Raw genomic sequence first — 19,745 nt, 5'->3', positions numbered from 1 at the left:
TGTACACACCTGCCTGTTTGAGGAAGTAAATCTGGGAGTGACACACTAGTCTTTATTAATTCTGCGTTAAGGTGAGTTATAAATATAATGAGAACCTCTTAAGTCTGGCATTTACTTCTTTCTGCTTTATTTCTGAAAGGAGTCTAAACTCCATCAGCTGGATAAAGGACTACAGTGACTGATTCTCTCCTGTGCTACTGTGATTATTACAGAAGATCTAAAAGTGAAAGTGAAGTTTGTACAGAAGGAGACATTACAGAGAAACAGCACAGCAGCTGTTGGAGGAAATGGCTGCTACAAACCCTCTGCCAGAAGAAGAGTTTTCATGTCCTGTTTGCTGTGACATCTTCAGGGATCCTGTTCTACTGTCATGTAGCCACAGTGTGTGTAAAACCTGTCTGCAGCAGTTCTGGGAAACCAAGGGATCTCAAGAATGTCCAGTTTGTAGAACAAGATCCTTTAATTCCAACCCTCCGCTTAATCGTGCACTAAAGAACCTGTGTGAGTCTTTTCTAGAGAGCAGGAGTCAGAGATCTTCAGCAGGGTCTGAGGTTCTCTGCAGTCTGCACAATGAGAAACTCAAAGTCTTCTGTCTGGAGGACCAACAGCCTGTGTGTTTGGTGTGTCAGATTTCAAAGGCACATAAAACTCACGACTGCTGTCCAGTAGATGAAGCTGTTTGTGACTTTAAGGTATGAAACATACTATATATATTTAACTGTAATATCTATTTTCCTCCATGGTTTAGATTATTTTGAAATGAATGTTAAGTAGGCTAGATTAAACCTGTCAGGGGATGGGATTTGAAAGAAATAAATTAAACTTTCACAGTTATTATATTCAAAGTTTATTTATTCAAAATTAAAATATTAATAAAATTTTTAGACACATACTGTAAATATATAGTTTACTATTTTACAGTAAACGAAACTTGGTCAAAGAGTAAACGTGGCATTCTTTTCATACATGACATTATTTTGTAATCTTTGTAATCTCCAGCACAGATACAGACACTGAGATTAAATCCTGTAAGACTCGTACCGTCCTCTGCCATTTTTACAGAACAAACTCAAGACCTCACTGGAGTCTCTACAGCAGCATCTGACGGTCTTAGAGGAACATAAACAAGTTTGTGAGAAAACAGCAGCACACATTAAGGTGAAAGGTCACTCTGTGTTCTGAATGGTGCTGTGATCACTGTCCACGTACACCATAATGAAACACACACATTTGGACAGTTTATATTTCCTCATCATCTCCCATTCCAGTATCAGGCCCAGCACACAGAGAGGCAGATAAAGGATGAGTTTGAGAAGATCCACCAGTTTCTAAGAGATGAAGAAGCAGCAAGAATAGCTGCACTGAAGGAGGAAGAGGAGCAGAAGAGTCACATGATGAGGAGGAAGATTGAGGAGATGAGTGGAGAAATAGCATCTCTTTCAGATCAGATCAGAAACACAGAGAAGGAGATGGAAGCTGATGACATCCCGTTCTTACTAGTAAGAATCACTCAGTCTGTCTCTCAATCAATCAATCAATCAAATTTTATTTATATAGCGCTTTTTACAATAGTTGTTGTCACAAAGCAGCTTTACAAGTGTCCGAGTCCTAGCCCCCAGTGAGCAAGCCAAGGGCGACAGTGGCAAGGAAAAACTCCCTAGTTTTTTTTGCATGAGGAAGAAACCTTGAGAGGAACCAAGACTCAGGGGGGGAACCCATCCTCCTCTGGCCGACACCGGTCACCATGACAACAACAACAATTTAGACAAAGAAATAAAGAAAAGGAAAAGATGTAATATTGTCCATCATGGTGTAGGCTTATCCGGTCAGGCAGTAGGTGGCTGGCACAGGATGGATCGCTTGTCTCTCCTCATCTCATATTTACTCGAGTAGGTGGGCAGCCATGTGGAGAAAATAAAACAGGGAAAATTAGCTCTGTATGAGGACATATACAGGACAGATGAAATTATAAACATTTTTGGAGTGTGGCAGCAACTCCGGCATTAAGTTAAATTATTACAGCCTAGCTAAAAAAGGCAGAACCAGAAGGTAACATAGACTTGGGAGCATTCTGAGACAATGGCATCCATCCACTGCACTGTCAACAAACTTGAGTGACCACGAGCAGTGACAGGATGACAGCACCAGTGCCCCAGTCTACCATAAAACCCTTAGTCTATGAACCGCTGGATCTGTACCTTTATCTAAGGGGGATATTCATTATCAAACGCTAAACCAAATAAGTGGGTTTTCAACCTAGACTTAAAGATTGTGACTGTATCAGAGTCCCGGACGCACTTTGGAAGGTTGTTCCAAAGCTGGGGGGCTTTACAAGAAAAGGCTCTTCCCCCTGCTGTTACCTTATTAATTTGTGGAACTAATAAAAGACCAGCACCCTGTGATCTTAGTGGACGTGGGGGTTCATAGTAGGAAATAAGTTCCTGGAGGTATTCAGGAGCAAGCCCATGCAGTGCTTTATAAGTTATTAATAGAATTTTAAAATCAATATGGAATTTAACTGGGAGCCAATGCAGGGCTGATAGGACTGGTGTAATATGCTGAAATTTTGTAGTTCTGGTCAGAACTCTAGCTGCGGCATTTTAACAATTTGAAGTTTATTTAGATTCCTATTTGAACATCCTGACAGTAGTGAGTTACAGTAGTCTAATCTAGAGCTAACAAAGGCGTGTACCAGTTTTTCTGCATCATCCCGTGATAATGCATTTCTTAACTTGGCAATGTTGCGGAGATGTAGAAAAGCTATCCTAGTTTTGTCCCCATTAAGTTGGAGGAAGTTTAGAGACATCCAGCGTTTATTATCTCTTACACAGGCCTCAGTTTTTCCTAAACTGAGTTTGTCATCAGGTTTGGCTGATATGTAAAGTTGGGTGTCATCTGCATAGCAGTGAAAATTGACACCATGTTTGTTTATAACTGTGCCCAATGGTAGCATATATAATATAAATGGAGCCTTCCGGGACCCCATATTTAACTTTTGTACGTTTGGATGGAATATTATTGAGCTCTACAAACTGATGGCGATTTGTTAAATAAGAGTTAAATCATGAAAGGGCTGTGCCAGAGACTCCAACCCAGCGTTCTAACTACTTTAGCAAGATCCTATGATCAATTGTGTCAAAAGCTGCACTAAGATCAAGAAGCACTAACAGTGATACATAGCCTTGATCTAATGCAAGGAGGAGATCATTTGTTACTTTGACTAATGCGGTTTCAGTACTGTGATGGGGCCTAAAGCCAGATTGGAACTTTTCAAATATGTGATTCCTATGCAGATATAGGCATAATTGCTGGGCAACAGCTTTTTCTATGATCTTAGATAATCTCTCTCACTTAAACACACGTACAAAACATGGTAAATATACCAATGTAGAAGAAATACAATCACTCTCACCACCATCTTTCACTAACTCTCTCTCTCACTCACACACACACACACACACACACACACACACACACACACACACACACACACACAGAAATGCATAAGTAAAATTAGTGTGTGTGTGTATGTGTGTGTGTGTAAGGGTCTTTAGACACATTGATGTTATCACCATATAAGGAAGGAGCATGTTTGACCCTCATATAAACAAAATGACCAAAATTTGATTTAATTGTCTGTGTTTGTCCCTCTGTTTCCTTCTCAGAACGTGTCGTCCACATTGAAACAGTAAGTCATTATTATTTCTGTTTGATCTACATATTGTGTTACACATTGTGTTTGTGAAATTATTCTGATACATTCAGATGTTCAGTATGTGGTCTCTGTTATTTCAGAAACTAAATATATGATGATGCTATTTAAGAAAATAAAAATACATTGATACTGATGATGTGCAAAAAGTGGAAAGATACACTGATATGTTTAATGAAAGATAATAATAGATACATTTCCAGTGAAATATTTTTCACGTGTTTCACGTGAATATGATATATAATATGTTATAATGATAATATATCTTTATACATTTACAGAGTTCATCACACCCCAAAACAACATGAGAATGTGTCAGGAGCTCTGATCAATGTAGCAAAACATCTTTCCAACCTGAAGTTCAGAGTCTGGGAGAGAATGCAGAAGATTCTCCAGTACTGTGAGTTTTTGTGTTCTTTGATTAATTAGAGTAATTCTGTTCTCCTCACAATTAGAACTCTCTATAGAGTAGGGTTGCAAAGGTATGAGATTTTCACGGTATGATAACTGTCTCAGAAAATACCACGGTATCACGGTTATCACGGTATCACAGTTTGTTACATATATTATTAAAAGATACACTGACCCTTAAAGAACTTACAACAAAAGTTTTTTTTTTGTTCAATGAACTATTTATTGTAGAAACCTGGAACTATTGTATACAAAATGTCTCCTTTAAAAAAATAAGCTGTACACCTGTTTATATAAATACTGCAAAATTAGAAAAACCTAAATCATGGATTTCAGTACAATTATTTAGGTTTAAATTATTTAATATCTGATAAACTGAGCCTGGGTCAGTGTCTGATCAACAAATGTTGTAACCGGCCGTTTTACTGCCAAGTTGCAATATAACGTAATACAGGAGAACTGTTCAGTCAGATAGCTATTTGTTGTGAAACCAAGTAGTTTCAAGCAAATTCAAGCATTTTCAAGTTTTTTAGCCTAAATTCCAGCACTTTTCAAACCTGAAACACAAAGCAACATTAAAATTCGTCAGGTAAATGTTCATTCCCGTTTTTGAGGGGTGTTTCTGTATACTACCACATCGTTTCGGACAACATAATTTCGGACAAAGTTTCGGACAAATAATAAAAAAAAAAATCTAGTTTATTTACCTCCGATCCATATCTATGTCGCCCTCCACTGGCGATCGATCGCGATATACAAACCCCCCCCCCCCCCCCCTCAACAACTTACGTTCGCCCGCTCACCCCCCCCCCCCCCCCCCCGCTCAACAACTCACGTTCGCCACCCCCCCGGCTCAACAATTAACGTTCGCCACCCCCCGTCAACAACTCTCACACTCTGACATGAATCCAAAACTTGAGAGCTCCGCCGTTCGCGGAGGTTCGGGCGAGGTGTGCGGAGTCGCGCGCTATGGTCACTCGCGAAAGTATAATCCTAGCTTTTTTAAGTCTTTGCTTTTACTGGATGTGAAAGACGCCATTAATTTACATGCGTTCATTTTAAAATTCTGATGTGCTTGTCGTATGTTGGAAATACTGATCCATGCGTTTGTTACATCCAGAATCGACTATTGCAATAGTGTTCTTTATGGTACATCCAGCAAAATTCTAAATAAACTTCAGTATATACAGAACTCAGCTGCGCGTCTCCTCACCCAAACTTCATCACGTGATCACATTACACCTGTCCTTCAGAAACTCCATTGGCTTCCTGTTGCACAGCGTATTCAGTTTAAAATTCTTCTACTCACCTACAAAGCTCTCCACAACCAGGCACCATCCTACATCTCTGACCTGCTCCATCAGTACACTCCTTCTCGTTGCCTTCGTTCCTCTGATGCCAACCTATTGGCTGTACCCACTAGGACTAAGCACCGAACCTGGGGTGACAGAGCCTTCTCGGTAGCTGTGCCCTCCTTGTGGAATTCTCCACCCAATCCAATACGGAACTGCTCTGAATTTTCTGCCTTCAAAAAAATGCTTAAAACCCATCTTTTTAAATTGGCTTTTAATTTATAATCTACATATGTGTTACGGGATCTATATTGGCTGTATACTATTATTATGACACCGGAAGTCGGCACTGTACCGGCACTCGAGCAATACACATCTAACAATACACTATCTCTGTGTGCCTCTCTTCTTTAAGCAATACTAGCACAGTAACATGGTGTCAGAAGTTCGTGAACTTGCGCTTTTGTTCGAGGCTGAATTGTAAAGCTACAGGATGTCACAAGAGGCAGGCGATAATGAGTTGGGAGCAGGTGCTCAGTAGCAGGTAGCGGGGCTAGCCTTAGCTGCTAACATTTCACCACCATCACCTATGAGTTTCATGGGTGACTGGTATGCGAACTGGGAAATATTCTGTGCAGAGTTTGAGGACTATTCTTTGGTCACGGGTCTTTCTGTCAAATCGAAGAATGTGCAAGCAGCTATGCTACGGACTGTCATGGGAAGTGAGTGCAGACACATTTATCGTCACAATCTGAATCTCACCGAAGATCAACGGAATGATCCTAAAGTTATACTGGACGCACTAGAGCGGTATTTCAAGCCCGCGAAGAACGTCATTTATGAGAGGTACATGTTTGGGCGTTGCAAGCAGGAGGACGGAGAGACTATTGATACATTTGTTACCAGGCTGAGGGAAAAAGCTGCTACATGTGAGTATGGGCAATTGAAAGACGAGATGATTTGTGATAAGATTGTATTGGGCATTATGGATGAAGGCTCACAACGCAGACTGCTAAAGGATAAAGCTCTAACACTCGTCAGTGCTATCGTAATGTGTCGTGCATCAGAACAGACTGACATGCGAATGAAAATGATGGAGTGCGCACCTCATACCAACACCGTGCATGTAGCTGCTAAGCAATGGTTTAGACCAGGTATCACCAAATGGCGGACCGCGGTCCGGATCCGGACCCGAACGCCGTCCTGTCCGGACCCAATCACATTCCTGATTAACTGGATACGGACCCAAATGCCAAAAAAATTTTAACGGGAGACTATATTTTAAACCAGAGAATTTATTTTCAGACGAGTGTTACGTTCACCACCCATTTGAGTGTTAGTTTCGCCCCCCGCTCAACAACTTTCGTTCGCCACCCCCCGCTCAACAACTTTCGTTCGCCACCGCGGACCCGGACCTAAGGTCTGAGCTATCTGCCAAAAATGGACCGCGGAAAGATTTAATTGATTACCCCTGGTTTAGACCGATCAAATCAAAACAGAGTGATTCACCTCAAATTGCAGACACAGATAATTTGTGTAAATACTGCGTCTACACACACCCTAGGGGTAGACAACACTGTCCTGCTTTTGGGAAGTCATGCAAGTCATGTGGAACGCAAAATCACTTTGCCAAGATGTGTTTGAAAAGTAAAAAGACTGAGAAGAAGTTGCACTGTGTAGATTATACAGGGGACTCGGAGGCGAACACTGATGATGACATATACATGCATGAGTCAATTGGGGCAGTGCAGACAAGAGGGAAGAAATGGTTTGTCATGCTACAAATTAATCAGAGGCCACAGCAGTGCCAGCTTGATTCAGGGGCCACGTGTGACGTAATGAGCTACAGAGACAAGATGAAACTGGCACCTAATACACTACTGCAACCCAGCAGTACCAGATTAAAGTTGTATTCAGGTGACCTGTTGAGCTCCATGGGCATTTTTGAAACAGAGTGCACTATTAATGGCCAGATCCACCAACTGGCATTCGAGGCGGTCAAGACTAGTCAAAAGCCTTTGACTCCACCTGTGAGCGCCTGGGACTCATTCAGTTCATGATTCCAGCCAAAGTGCACACCGTGGAGCACACTTACTCCTAACGAAAGAACAGTTGATAAAAGAATTTGGAGATGTGTTTAACTCACCAGTGAAGTCAGTGCCTGGTGTAGTTTATTTTGAGTTGGACCCGACCAATGCACTGCGCAATGTGCCTATTGCAATGAAAGCTGATGTCAAGGCCTTGCTGGATCAATATCAGGCTGATGGACACATCACAGATGTCACTGAGCCGACCGACTGGATCAGCAATATGGTCATTGTCAAAAAGCCGGGCAAGTTAAGAGTGTGCTTGGATCCTAAATTCCTGAACAAAGCTCTGAAACGCTCCCACTATATCATGCCTACTTTTGAGGATGTATTATACAAGTTGCCAAAGGCAAGAGTTTTCACATTATTCCTACAGTGTAGGCTAGATAAAGAGAGCAGCCTCATGACCACCTTCTGGATCCCTTGGGGCAGAAAGTGTTGGCTCAAGCTACCGTTTGGGGTTTCTGTGGCCCCCGAGGTGTATCAGCGCAAACAACATGAGCTTTTGTCCGGGCTTAAGGGTATTGAGCCTATTGCGGATGATATTTTAGTCGTAGGCTGTGGAGACACTGATGAAAAGGCAGAGAGAGACCATGACATCAACTTGAGAGCACTGATGGAACGCTGCAGAGAGGTGAAGCTCCGCTTAAGCCTGACAAAGCTGCAGTTCAAGTTGTCAGAGGTCCGCATTTATGGACACATTCTAACAGCCACTGGATTAAAGCCCGACCCTGAGAAAGTGAAGGCAATTGTGGACATGCCTAACCCGGCAGATGCGAAAGGTGTGCAGCGACTCATAGGTTTTGCCAACTATCTAGCAAAGTTCATGCCACGCTTGTCGGCTGTCTGTGAGCCACTGCGACGATTATTGGATAAAGACACCCCTTGGCACTGGCTCCTCAAGCATGATGCAGCAGTGTCCGAACTGAAATCCTTAGCATCGTCCACACCAGTGTTGCGCTATTACGATGTTACTAGGCCTGTCACGGAGCAAAGCGACTCCAGCCAGAGCGGATTGGGTTGTTGCCTCATGCAGGACGGCCAGCCTGTTTCTTTTGCGTCAAGGGCATTCACTCCTATGGAGAGAAATTATGCTCAGATTGAAAAGGAGTGTCTTAGTATCGTATTTGCATGCCAGAGGTTTCACCATTATCTGTATGGACGTGACCTTATCACAGTAGAGACCGATCACAAGCCCTTGATTTCGATATTCAGCAAGCCCCTACTGTCTGCACCTAAGAGGCTCCAGAGCATGCTTTTGACACTGCAAAACTACAACTTAGGAATTACATACAAGCCCGGGCCTGAGATGTTTATTAGTGACACTCTCAGCAGAGCTACGAAAAATTGTTCAGGCCGTGGTACAGAGTATGGACGACACGACATCTGTTCATTGCAGCGAGCACAGGAAGACGTGCAGTACATCAACCAGGCGGAGTACCTAAATGTGAGTGATCAGAGACTCGAACAAATCAGGAAGCATACTGATAGGGATGACAGTCTGCAGTCTCTCAAGTCCACAGTGCTTGCTGTTTGGCCAGACGTAAGAGACATCACGCCACTCTGCATACATGAATATTGGCCCTTCCGTGATGAGATCAGTGTGCAGAATGGCATTCTTTTTCGGGGTCAAAAAGTCATTATCCCCAAGTCAATGCGTCCAGAGATGCTAGCCCGCATACACTCAAGCCATATTGGTGGAGATGCCTGCTATAGACAAGCTAAAGACACCCTCTACTGGCCCAATATGCAGGCAGAGATAAAAGACTTTGTCAGGCATGCTCAACCTGCAATGAATATGCTCACAAACAACAGAAAGAGTCCATGCTTTCACACGAACTGCCAACACGGCCATGGCAAATTGTCAGCATGGATTTGTTTGCACACCGCCTGAAGGACTACCTGCTTATAGTTGATCATTATTCTGATTTTTGGGAGATTGAGCTACTGCCGGACATGTCAGCGGACACAGTCATCAAGCGCTGCAAGTCCCAGTTTGCCCGTCATGGCCAACCTGACAAAGTTATCTCAGACAATGGCCCGCAGTTTGGCTCTCTGTTCAAGCATTTTGCCCTTGAGTGGGAATTACCTCTGTTACCTCTGTAACCTCTTCACCAAGACACCCACAAGCAAATGGCAAAGCAGAGTCAGCGGTCAAGATAGCAAAGAACATCTTGCACAGAGCAGCACGAGATGGAACGGATCCATGGAAAGCTATATTGCACTGGAGAAACACAGAGAACATGGATAGCAGCCCTGTGCATCGCCTTATGTCAAGGAGGCTCAGAACATCTCTTCCTGTGACCAACAAACTTCTTGAACCATGTGTGGTGGTAGGCGTTACGGAGAGGTTGTGTCACCGCCGGCAGATCGCAAAGCACTTTTATGACCGTACAGCGAGAGATCTACCGGAGCTTGAAATTGGTGAGAGTATCAGAATGAAGCCCATGCATGGTGATGCCTCCGGGCATTGGAGACTTGGTACCTGCATTCGCCAGGTTGCACCATGCTCGTATCTGGTGGATGTAGATGGTACTCTATATCGGCGCAATAGAGTATATTATATATATATATTAGACTATATTATCCTTTTAGAATATTAAACAATTAAATCATACACACACACTGTTTATGCACTCCTTTATAATCATGTGTCTGGTCATCAATAGATTAAAATAAATAAACACTGAGATAAATACTGATTTGTATATGTCACGTGCTGCCTGCCGGCGTGATGGCTACTTCGGCGACGGAGAGCGATTTTATCGCTTGCAGTGTGCACACAGGGTAACACGGAGAGGAGTGTGCAGGAGTTTTGTTTTGGTTTTCTCTATTTCTCCATTATCCCATTGGCTGTGAAACATGAACACAAGATGTTCACGTTTTCGCGTTTACATCGCAAATCTGTGATCAGGCACATAGCCTGCTTGATCGTTACACTGAACATGGGCTTATTAAAAACGGTAAAAGGTTGATTAATAAAATGGAGCAGGTTCACAGTCAGGCTACCATTACCTCTGCGCTAGACAAACAGAGAAAATATGATCACTCCTCTAAAGAAGCAGAAAGACTTAACAGAGCTGTAGCTGAATACATCTGCATGGACCAGGTGCCTGTATATACAGTTGAGAAAACTGGGTTCAGAAATCTCATACAGCAGTTAGACAGAAGGTATGACCTTCGTGGCAGAAATTACTTCATGTATACCGAAATACCTAAACTGTACAGTGAGATCCGCAAGGTTGTTGATGCACAACTGGCCGAGGTTTCGTTCCTTGTACTACAGACCTCTGGACAAGTAGAACTGCAGAGACATACATGTCACCATTCAGTTCATAACAGAACAATGGAAAATGCAGTCTTGGTGTTTAGACTGTACAGTGCTGCACACTGACCATACTGCAGAGAGTTTACATGAGGCCCTTGAGGAAACTTTAACTGAACAGTGGAAGCTGGACATATCCAACATGGCTGGAATAACAACAGATAATGCCTCTAATAATGTCAAAGCATTTGAGCAATACAACTGGATCCCGTGTTTGGCCACAATTTGCACCTGGCAGTAAACAAAGCCTTGGACATTGACAGAGTAGCAGCCTGTCTGTCCAGGCTCCGTAGAACGGTCTCAGCATTCTGCAGATCAAATAAAATGACCAGATCACTAATAGAGAAACAGAAGACGTTGCAGATGCCAGGACACAAGCTCATTCACGATTAGCCGACCAGGTGGAATTCTACTTATGATATGGTAGAGAGATTGTGTGAGCAGCAGCAAGCTATCTGTGCTGTCCTGGCAGAGAAACGCAAAAAGTGGCATCTTATGCCAAAGGATACGGATGTCACCATCCTGGAGACAGTCAGAGATGTGCTTTCACCAATGAGCGACTTCACAGATGCTTTAAGCGGTGAGAAAGACCCCACCCTGTCTTCTGTTCTTCCCTTGACATGGAAAATAAATCCACATGCATCAGATGAGGAGTCTGACAGCATCCTTGCAAAAGAAATGAAACAAAGGATCAAAAATGACATAAAAAAGAGGTATGAAAACAAAAAGTTGCAACTAATTCTCAACACTGCCACATACCTAGATCCAAGGTTTAAGGAGTCCTCCTTTGTGCATATGGATGAAGATGTGAAGGAAGATCTTCTACACAGAGCATCCAGTGTTCAGTTACCAGAAGGAACAGAACAGGAGCATCAGAAAGATAGTGGGGAACATGCAATGGGACACATGGCAAAGAAAAAAAAACTTATCTGAAAAGCTTGCTGTCTAGCATAATGTCAGAGAAAAAGGGATCAGCAGGTGGTTCTGCAGGCACAACGGCGAATCTAATGAATCTAATGCAACTCCTGCTGAAAAACTTAGTAGTGAGTTCAGGTTGTACAGCCAGATGAAGGAGATTAGTCCTGATGAAGATCCACTTGCCTTGTGGGGGAAACATGCCACAAGCCTGTCTTTTCTTGAACATTTTACTAAAGAATATCTGTGCATCCCTGCCTCTTCCTGTGCATCAGAAAGAGTATTCAGTACTTCTGGATTTGTCAGGGCTGGCTCGGATGCCGTGCCATCTACATCCACAAGGGGCACCCGAGCCAGTCCTAGACTCCAGCAGCGCAATCAGCAATGATCTGTCTCACCTGTTGCCATGGCTTCTTAAGGAAGCCAGTGGAGACGGATCATTGCTGATTCGTTGTGGTTATGCCGTTACGCTCTCAGCCTCTCTCTTACTCTGTTTTGCAGCGTTTGCCTCTTTAGGTGTCTCGCCACCTATCTCTCTTATCTCTCTTCTCTGTCTTTTTTCAAGTCCTCTCCTGCGTCCCTTACTGACCTCCCTCAAGTTTTCCTCAACCTGTTTACCTTCCTATCCCGTTGCTGTTTGTATGGGAAGGGTTTTTTGTTTGAATAGCGTTTTTGCTATTAGTCAGCTCCTTCCCCTGACGTCCTTGTTTTTGCCTTATTTCTTTTTACGCGTTGAGCAGTCCGCGTTTATTCAGGCGCTCCTTTTAGTTCTGTTATTTATTGTGGCACTTGGTTCCACCTCTCTCTCGCTCTCTCTAACACGGTGTGTGCGTCCCTACCACCGTCGTTACAGGATTAATCTGCAGTCCAAGGAGAACAAGGTTGACAGTAGACCATGTTGAAACACTGGTTTTCCTGGCTAAGAACCTTAAACAGGCAAAGAAACTTCCTATAGTGCAGTTTCAGAAAAGAAGAGGTTTTAGATTTTAGGAAGTGTTTAGATAATTATGTTATAGTTAAGGTTATAATACCGAAACTTGTTTTTTGTTCAAATGTTTCATTTTAGAATAAAAACTTTTGCACCGATTGTTCAGTGTTCAATCCAGTTCAGTCAAAAATAAACATGTTATGTTCAGATATTTTTATTGTTTTTTTTCTTCCAAGTATCGTTTTGGTATCGAGAATCGTGATACTACAGTTGGTATCGGTATCGAAGTCAAAATTTTGGTATCGTGACAACCCTAGTGCGGAGTAGCTGAACCAAAGCGGAGTTGCGCATGCGCGGGTGAGTTTCTCCGCTGGCTTGCCTTTTACCGGTAATAAGCAAACGTACCGGTAATAAGCAAACGCACACGGTATGATAATCGTGCATTTTCATAATGTGGTATAGAGGTCTGCACTCCCGCGTTATTCCCGCGGGACCCATCAGAATATCTTGCGGTGCGGGACAGAATTTATTTGTTACTGGCGGGAGCGGGAGTTTAATTAGTCCAGGCGATGCGGGACCGGGACCGCATATACATCTAGAAAAATCCCGCAAATTAATAAATAGTCTAGAAAATTATAATAATAACAACGCAATGATTTCCATGCATAAGGAACAGGATGAAAACTAATCATTCAGTAAGTAAGCAATAAACTAATTCAAAATATTGGCTAAGCAACTGATCACGTGAACATGAAGTGTGCGTCATTTTGTCACAGAAATGTCAGAGACTGTGTAGTCAACCAGTTTCAGCTGTGGAAAATTCAATTAAGACAGGCAAATACACCACAATTAAGCCAACTACAGGAAAGTCTGATGTATGGAGGTCATATTTCATTGTAATTAATGGAGATGGAAATTGTCTACCATTTGTGAAAGATGTCAGAAAGTGTTGGTGTACGTCACCTGACGGCCTGTGTTTGGACTGTGGTAAGAAATGGGACAGCGCGATCCATCGCTATATTGCTGTTGTAATAAATACATAAGAAAATTTCAAGTACTAAATTATTTATTATAATTAATTCAATTCATATTAGGATTGCGGGCGGGGGCCGCAATCCTAAGTTAGTTTAAGTATCATATCGTGATCCATTGCCAAGTATAAACACCTCCGCCATTCGCGCAGTCGCAGTTAACATTTATTTTTGAGCGACCCTTTTTTTTTGGCTCCATAGTTTGAAAAACCCTGTCCTACACCACTGGTGTTAGTCTCTCTGGGAGTAGCACCCTTTAGTGGGGGAACTGTAACGGTATCCACCCACTAATGAGGACACACACACACTTCAGTACACAGACACTAATAATACACACATGCAGTGTGACACTCAGTGTAACAGTAACACTGCACTAGTTAAGTGTCACATGTGATACTCAAATAATGAATCCAAGATAAGTAGAAATATATTATTGAATAAAACGGACACAATTTCAAGCATCAAAACAACAAGCACACAAGTACTGCAGGGGTGTGTGGCGAACACACAACATCACCATCACTTCCCTCTTATCAACCTACTGCAGCATTTCACTCAGAGTAAAGGGCCTGCAGTCTGTAGATGTGACCTCATCACATAAACACATGAAGAACATGATGATTCATTCTGTTCTCTCTCCTCAGACCCTGTTACTCTGGACCCCAACACTGCACATCCACACCTCCACCTGTCTGATGATCTCACTACTGTAGAACACAGACCACAGAAATCACTGCTTCCTGATAATACAGAGAGATTTGCTGAGTCTGTGTGTGTCCTGGGCTCTGAGGGCTTTAACTCAGGGACACACTGCTGGGATGTTGATGTTGGACACAGTGAATTCTGGTCAGTGGGTGTAATTAGAGAGTCTGAATGGAGAAAGGGAGGGAGGGTCTGGGGTTCAGTGTGGAGTATGAACCACAGGAAATTCACTGGTAAATACTGGACACAGTGCCCAGGACACAGGGCCCACCTCCTTACATGTACAGAGAAAGTACAGAGGGTCAGGGTTCAGCTGGACTGGGACAAGGGGAAAGTGACATTCACTGATCTTCTAACCAGTTCACACCTGCACACTATAACACACACTTTTACTCACACTGTTTTCCCTTTATTCTGGAATTACAGTTCCTTTCCTGTGAGGATCTTGCCAGCAAAGATATCAGTAACAGTGGAACAGCAAAGTTAATGTTGCCTTGAGCTAATATTCATATATATAATAAGAAACATATATAACAATTATTATATTATATATATATATATTAGTGGTGGGCCGTTAACGGCGTTAACGGCGGTCGTTAATTTGATACTCTTATCGGGCGATATAAAAATTATCGCCGTTAATCTATTCCTAAAGTTGGGTTGGGAACTGGGTCATAATGGGTAAGCAAACTATGATGACTTTCAACTTGATAGTTTAGCTCGGCTGTATTCCTAACCAAATTGCACAGTAGGGGGCGAGAACGAGTTTTCAAACCTGTGAATTACAAATCGGACGTGTGTTTACATGGATGCAGCCACGAAGTCGCCAGGTTTGCTTGATAGAAAATTCATTTTTAGGAACGTAAAGTGTTACCGGAGCGGAGCTTGGATCGGTCGTTTTCTGCATGGTCCTAGCGCTAAATTCGTCGCTATTTAAATATTTATTTTTAACCGTTAAAACTGCAGAGGACCAAAACTGACTTTTGAAAATTACGTCCGTGAGGTTAAATGTACTAAATGTTGGCTTACATTTCAAATATCATGTTTAGCTGAATAAACATGTTATCAACCCCTTTTAATGTACAGTAAGTAGGCTTACAAATTCATGTTTAACTGAATAAACCGTTGAACACGAGTAGCCTACATTTTATTGAGCATGTATTTTTTCTTCAAGTATCAAAGTAGAACAGCTTCCTCAAGCAGTCATTGATGCATTTTGGAAACAGGAGATGAGCCCCTGGTCTAATGCACCCTCTGTATTAAGAAACCCTATCTCAAAAACTGACTTTTAGTCATTACTTGGGTAGCACGCACATGAGCCATTTTAATATAGATTAATCTAGATTAATTTCAAGATTTCAGTGAGATTAATCTAGATAAAAAAAAAAATCTATGCCCACCCCTAATATATATATATATATATATATATATATATATATATATATATATATATATATATATATATATCTCCTCTAATATATATATATATATATATATATATATATATATATATATATATATACTGCTCAAAAAAATAAAGGGAACACTTAAACAACACAATGTAACTTCAAGTCATCCACACTTCGTGTTCAGATAGGAAGCAACACTGATTGTGAATCAATTTCAACTGCTCTTGTGCAAATGGTACAGACAACATGTAAATCTTGTGCAAATGGTACAGACAACATGTAAAAATGAGAGATTTTCAACTGATTTCAAAGATTTTTATTAATTGAGATCTAGGATGTGTTGTTTTAGTGTTCCCTTTATTTTTTTGAGCAGTATGTATATATATAATATATATTAGAAAACTTGAAGACTTAAATACATGATTTTTCTTTAAAATATTAGAATCTTAACCCTAATTATTGACTAGATACTTTTGTAATTCATTTTAAAATTTCTCTTTTCTATTTTTATAACCTGAATCATCAGAAAGTTTGAGTCCACTGAATGTGAATGTATAACGTGAGAAATATGGATCTGATGTCCTGACTTGGACCTCTTACCATAATGATTCCATAATAAATAATGTTCAGCAGACCAAGTGTATAAGACTGATGATCATTCTGCTGTATTGTCCCTGATTAAGTGTTTGATCTGTAAGTGTTTTCCTGTGTTGTCTTGCGGGTCTAAAGTGACCCACTACCATGTTTAGCTGTAGAAAAAATACCCTTGTAACACTCTCCCTGCTAATGGATCCACTCTTATAGCGAGACGTTACAAACACCTTTTAAGGTTAGGGCGGAGAGTAATGCTTGGAGCTCGTACAACGAAATACAGTTTCAACCGACCGATTTTAATCCCTCCCGTTGTTTCCCCACCTATACATACATAAATACATATCAAGCAATTAACACCATAAATCAAACGAAACCACTAAGACTCGGCGATCTTAGTCCCCTGTGTGTCCGTTCAACATGTTTGTGAGTGCGTGTTTATGTATGAGTGTAAGTGCGTAAGTCCGTTCCCCCAGCGGCTTGATTAATCGCCGCGCGACACAGTCAATGATTCCACAGACACATAGGAGATGGAGGAGAGAGAGCTAGAGAACGGAAATGAATGGGAGGCACGGCGGCCTCACCAAAATCCGTCGGCTCACCCACAGCAAGGAAGATACAACTTCTGCGACATAGTCCGATCGGAGCTCCGAGCTGGTTATCCCGCGCCGGATCACCCTCAGTAAAACAATCCAAAACTCTCGGCGTGCACGCCAGGTAGAGAACGCCTTGTTGCTCTAGATATTGCACCCGCCCCATCTTGGTACTTGTGCAGGTGTCCTTTACTTGGTCACACACCACGCTACCTTTCTGCGCGGCTTCAATATCTGAGAGAGTACAGGGAAGGTCACACCAGTATGCTGCAGCTATGCAGACGCTACTTTCTGTGGTAGATGTGGCCCTCGACAGCGCATCCGGTACTACATTGCAACACCCCTTCCTGTAGTGGACTCGGAAGTTAAAAGCCTGCAGTCTAAGTGTCCACCTTGTTAATCTGGACACTGGCAGTACTTACACCCTCATCCAGGAAAGCTTATGGAGAGAGCTATCCAGAGAACATGAAGTGTTGTTGCCCTGTGGAAATCAGGCGTTTATTATGGCTGATGGGCAAGAGAGTAGGGCAGTGGGCATATATCCCCTCATCTTTAATCTCCATGACGTAGCGTATAAAATTGATGCGTACGTGTTGCCAGATGAACGTCTGTATATGCCAGTGTTACTAGGTTTAGATTTCCTCGTATTAAGCAAGATGACCCTTCAACCACATTTAGGCTGTTACACCATGTCTACTGGCAAGAAACACCAGTTCCTGGTAAAAACGAGAGGAGCCCTCCGGTGGACCTGTGAAGGGGGCAGGATTAACTTCTATATGGCCTCTGAAAAAAGGGGGATTGGCGAAGATGTTATCACAGACCAACCTGAACATGTGCAGGCTCTCTTAAGGAGGTGGCCCACAGTATGGACCAACAGACTGGGTGCCACTAAGATGGTTGCACATCATATCATCACCACGGATGAAAATCCGGTGAGGAAGAGAGCTTACCGCACTTCAGTCCGGAAACAAGAAATAATAAAGGAACACGTCCAGAAGATGCTAAAAGATGGTATCATTGAGCCTTCCGCTTCCTCGTGGGCAGCGCCTGTCGTCTTGGTCCCTATGCCGGAGGGCACCTTCCGTTTCTGTGTCGATTACAGGGGTCTGAACGCCAAGACCCTGCATGATGCCTATCCTATGCCTTTGGTGCATGAGATATTGGAGTCCATGCAAGGCGCCGCTTTTTTCTGCACGTTAGACCTTCAGAGCGGCTATTGGCAGGTGATGATGGATGAAAACAGCAAAATGAAGACAGCAGTGATTACCCCAATAGGATTATACCAATTCAAAACTATGCCGTTCGGGTTGCGCAATGCTGGCGCCACCTTTCAACGTCTCATGGAACAAGTGTTAGGAGAATTGAAAGGAGGGATATGCTTCGTCTTTATAGATGACATCATTGTGTTTTCCCGCACGCCAGAGGAACATCTCCAACACTTAGAAGCTGTCTTTGGTAAATTAAAGCAAGCCCAGTTGACGCTGAATGTGAAAAAATGCCGCCTTTTTCAAACTCGGCTTACCTTTCTGGGGCATGTTGTATCTGGTCAAGGGGTGGAAGTGGATCCAGAGAAGGTTGCTGCTATCCAGCAGTACCGAACCCCTACGGACTTGAAGAGTCTGCAAAGGTTTTTAGGTCTAGTGGGGTGGTATCATAAGTTCATTCCCCGTCTGGCTGACGTATCTATCCCATTGAACCACTTAAAAAAGAAAGGTGTTAGTTGGGAGTGGACAGAAGAGTGTCAACAATCTTTCCTGAAATTAAAAGCAGCTCTCCAATCTCCTCCGGTGTTGGCCCAACCCCAGCGGGACATCCCGTTCCAAGTCCAAACTGACGCGAGTGACGCGGGATTGGGAGCTGTGCTTACCCAGGAGATAAACGGAGAAGAAAAGGTCTTAGCCTATGCCTCAAGAGCACTCAGAGGGGCAGAATTGAGATACTCCACAACTGAGAAAGAATGTCTCGCGGTAGTGTGGGCTGTGGAAAAATGGAGACATTACCTTGAAGGCACAGTGTTTGACGTCTTTACAGACCACAGTGCACTTACGTGGGCCTTCAACTCTCCAAAGCCAGTGTCCAGATTAACAAGGTGGACACTTAGACTGCAGGCTTTTAACTTCCGAGTCCACTACAGGAAGGGGTGTTGCAATGTAGTACCGGATGCGCTGTCGAGGGCCACATCTACCACAGAAAGTAGCGTCTGCATAGCTGCAGCATACTGGTGTGACCTTCCCTGTACTCTCTCAGATATTGAAGCCGCGCAGAAAGGTAGCGTGGTGTGTGACCAAGTAAAGGACACCTGCACAAGTACCAAGATGGGGCGGGTGCAATATCTAGAGCAACAAGGCGTTCTCTACCGTGTAGTACCTTCCAGGTTTGGGGGAAACAACCATCAATTAGTAGTCCCAGAACAACTGACGAACCAGTTCTTGGACTACTTTCACAGTAGTCCTTTTGGAGGTCACTTGGGGAGAATGAAAACCCTCAGAAGGATCCTGGAGGTGGCTTGGTGGCCTAGTATGCGCAAAGATGTGTGGAAATACGTGAAGGAATGTCAAATATGCCAACGATATAAGAGCCCGAATGTGAAACCTGCGGGTTTTATACAGCAAACCGAAGTCAGTCAACCGGGGGAGATGATCGGGGTGGATTTTATGGGTCCCTTCCCGAGAAGTCGAGCCCGGAACACTATGTTAATGGTTAGTGTAGATTATGGATCCAAATGGGTGGAATTGTTTCCTTTACGAGA

General features: G+C 42.8%; 1 protein-coding gene across 1 annotated transcript; it reads left to right on the top strand.

Moving 5' to 3' along the window:
* Nucleotides 1–1,070: 1,070 nt before the first annotated feature.
* LOC143496617 (zinc-binding protein A33-like) lies at nt 1,071–15,804 on the top strand. The gene is made up of 5 exons (XM_076992795.1): nt 1,071–1,158; nt 1,269–1,499; nt 3,666–3,688; nt 3,994–4,112; nt 14,346–15,804. Exons 2-5 carry the CDS (start codon nt 1,392–1,394, stop codon nt 14,888–14,890), a joined length of 795 nt encoding a protein of 264 aa, XP_076848910.1. The 5' UTR covers nt 1,071–1,158; nt 1,269–1,391; the 3' UTR covers nt 14,891–15,804.
* The last annotated feature ends 3,941 nt before the right edge of the window (nt 15,805–19,745 follow it).

The sequence above is a fragment of the Brachyhypopomus gauderio genome, unplaced genomic scaffold (genome assembly GCF_052324685.1).
Source record: "Brachyhypopomus gauderio isolate BG-103 unplaced genomic scaffold, BGAUD_0.2 sc97, whole genome shotgun sequence".
Classification (NCBI taxonomy): domain Eukaryota; kingdom Metazoa; phylum Chordata; class Actinopteri; order Gymnotiformes; family Hypopomidae; genus Brachyhypopomus; species Brachyhypopomus gauderio.
The sequence above is the reverse complement of the archived record's forward strand: the minus strand, read 5'-3'. Positions and strand labels throughout refer to the sequence as shown.

Excerpts from the sequence above, each read along its gene's own strand:
- LOC143496617 (XM_076992795.1), top strand. The coding sequence starts at position 1,392 with ATGATGAGGAGGAAGATTGAGGAGATGAGTGGAGAAATAGCATCTCTT. Across the intron at positions 1,500-3,665 it reads ATGACATCCCGTTCTTACTA|AACGTGTCGTCCACATTGAA; the intron begins GTAAGAATCACT and ends TTTCCTTCTCAG. Across the intron at positions 3,689-3,993 it reads GTGTCGTCCACATTGAAACA|AGTTCATCACACCCCAAAAC; the intron begins GTAAGTCATTAT and ends ATACATTTACAG.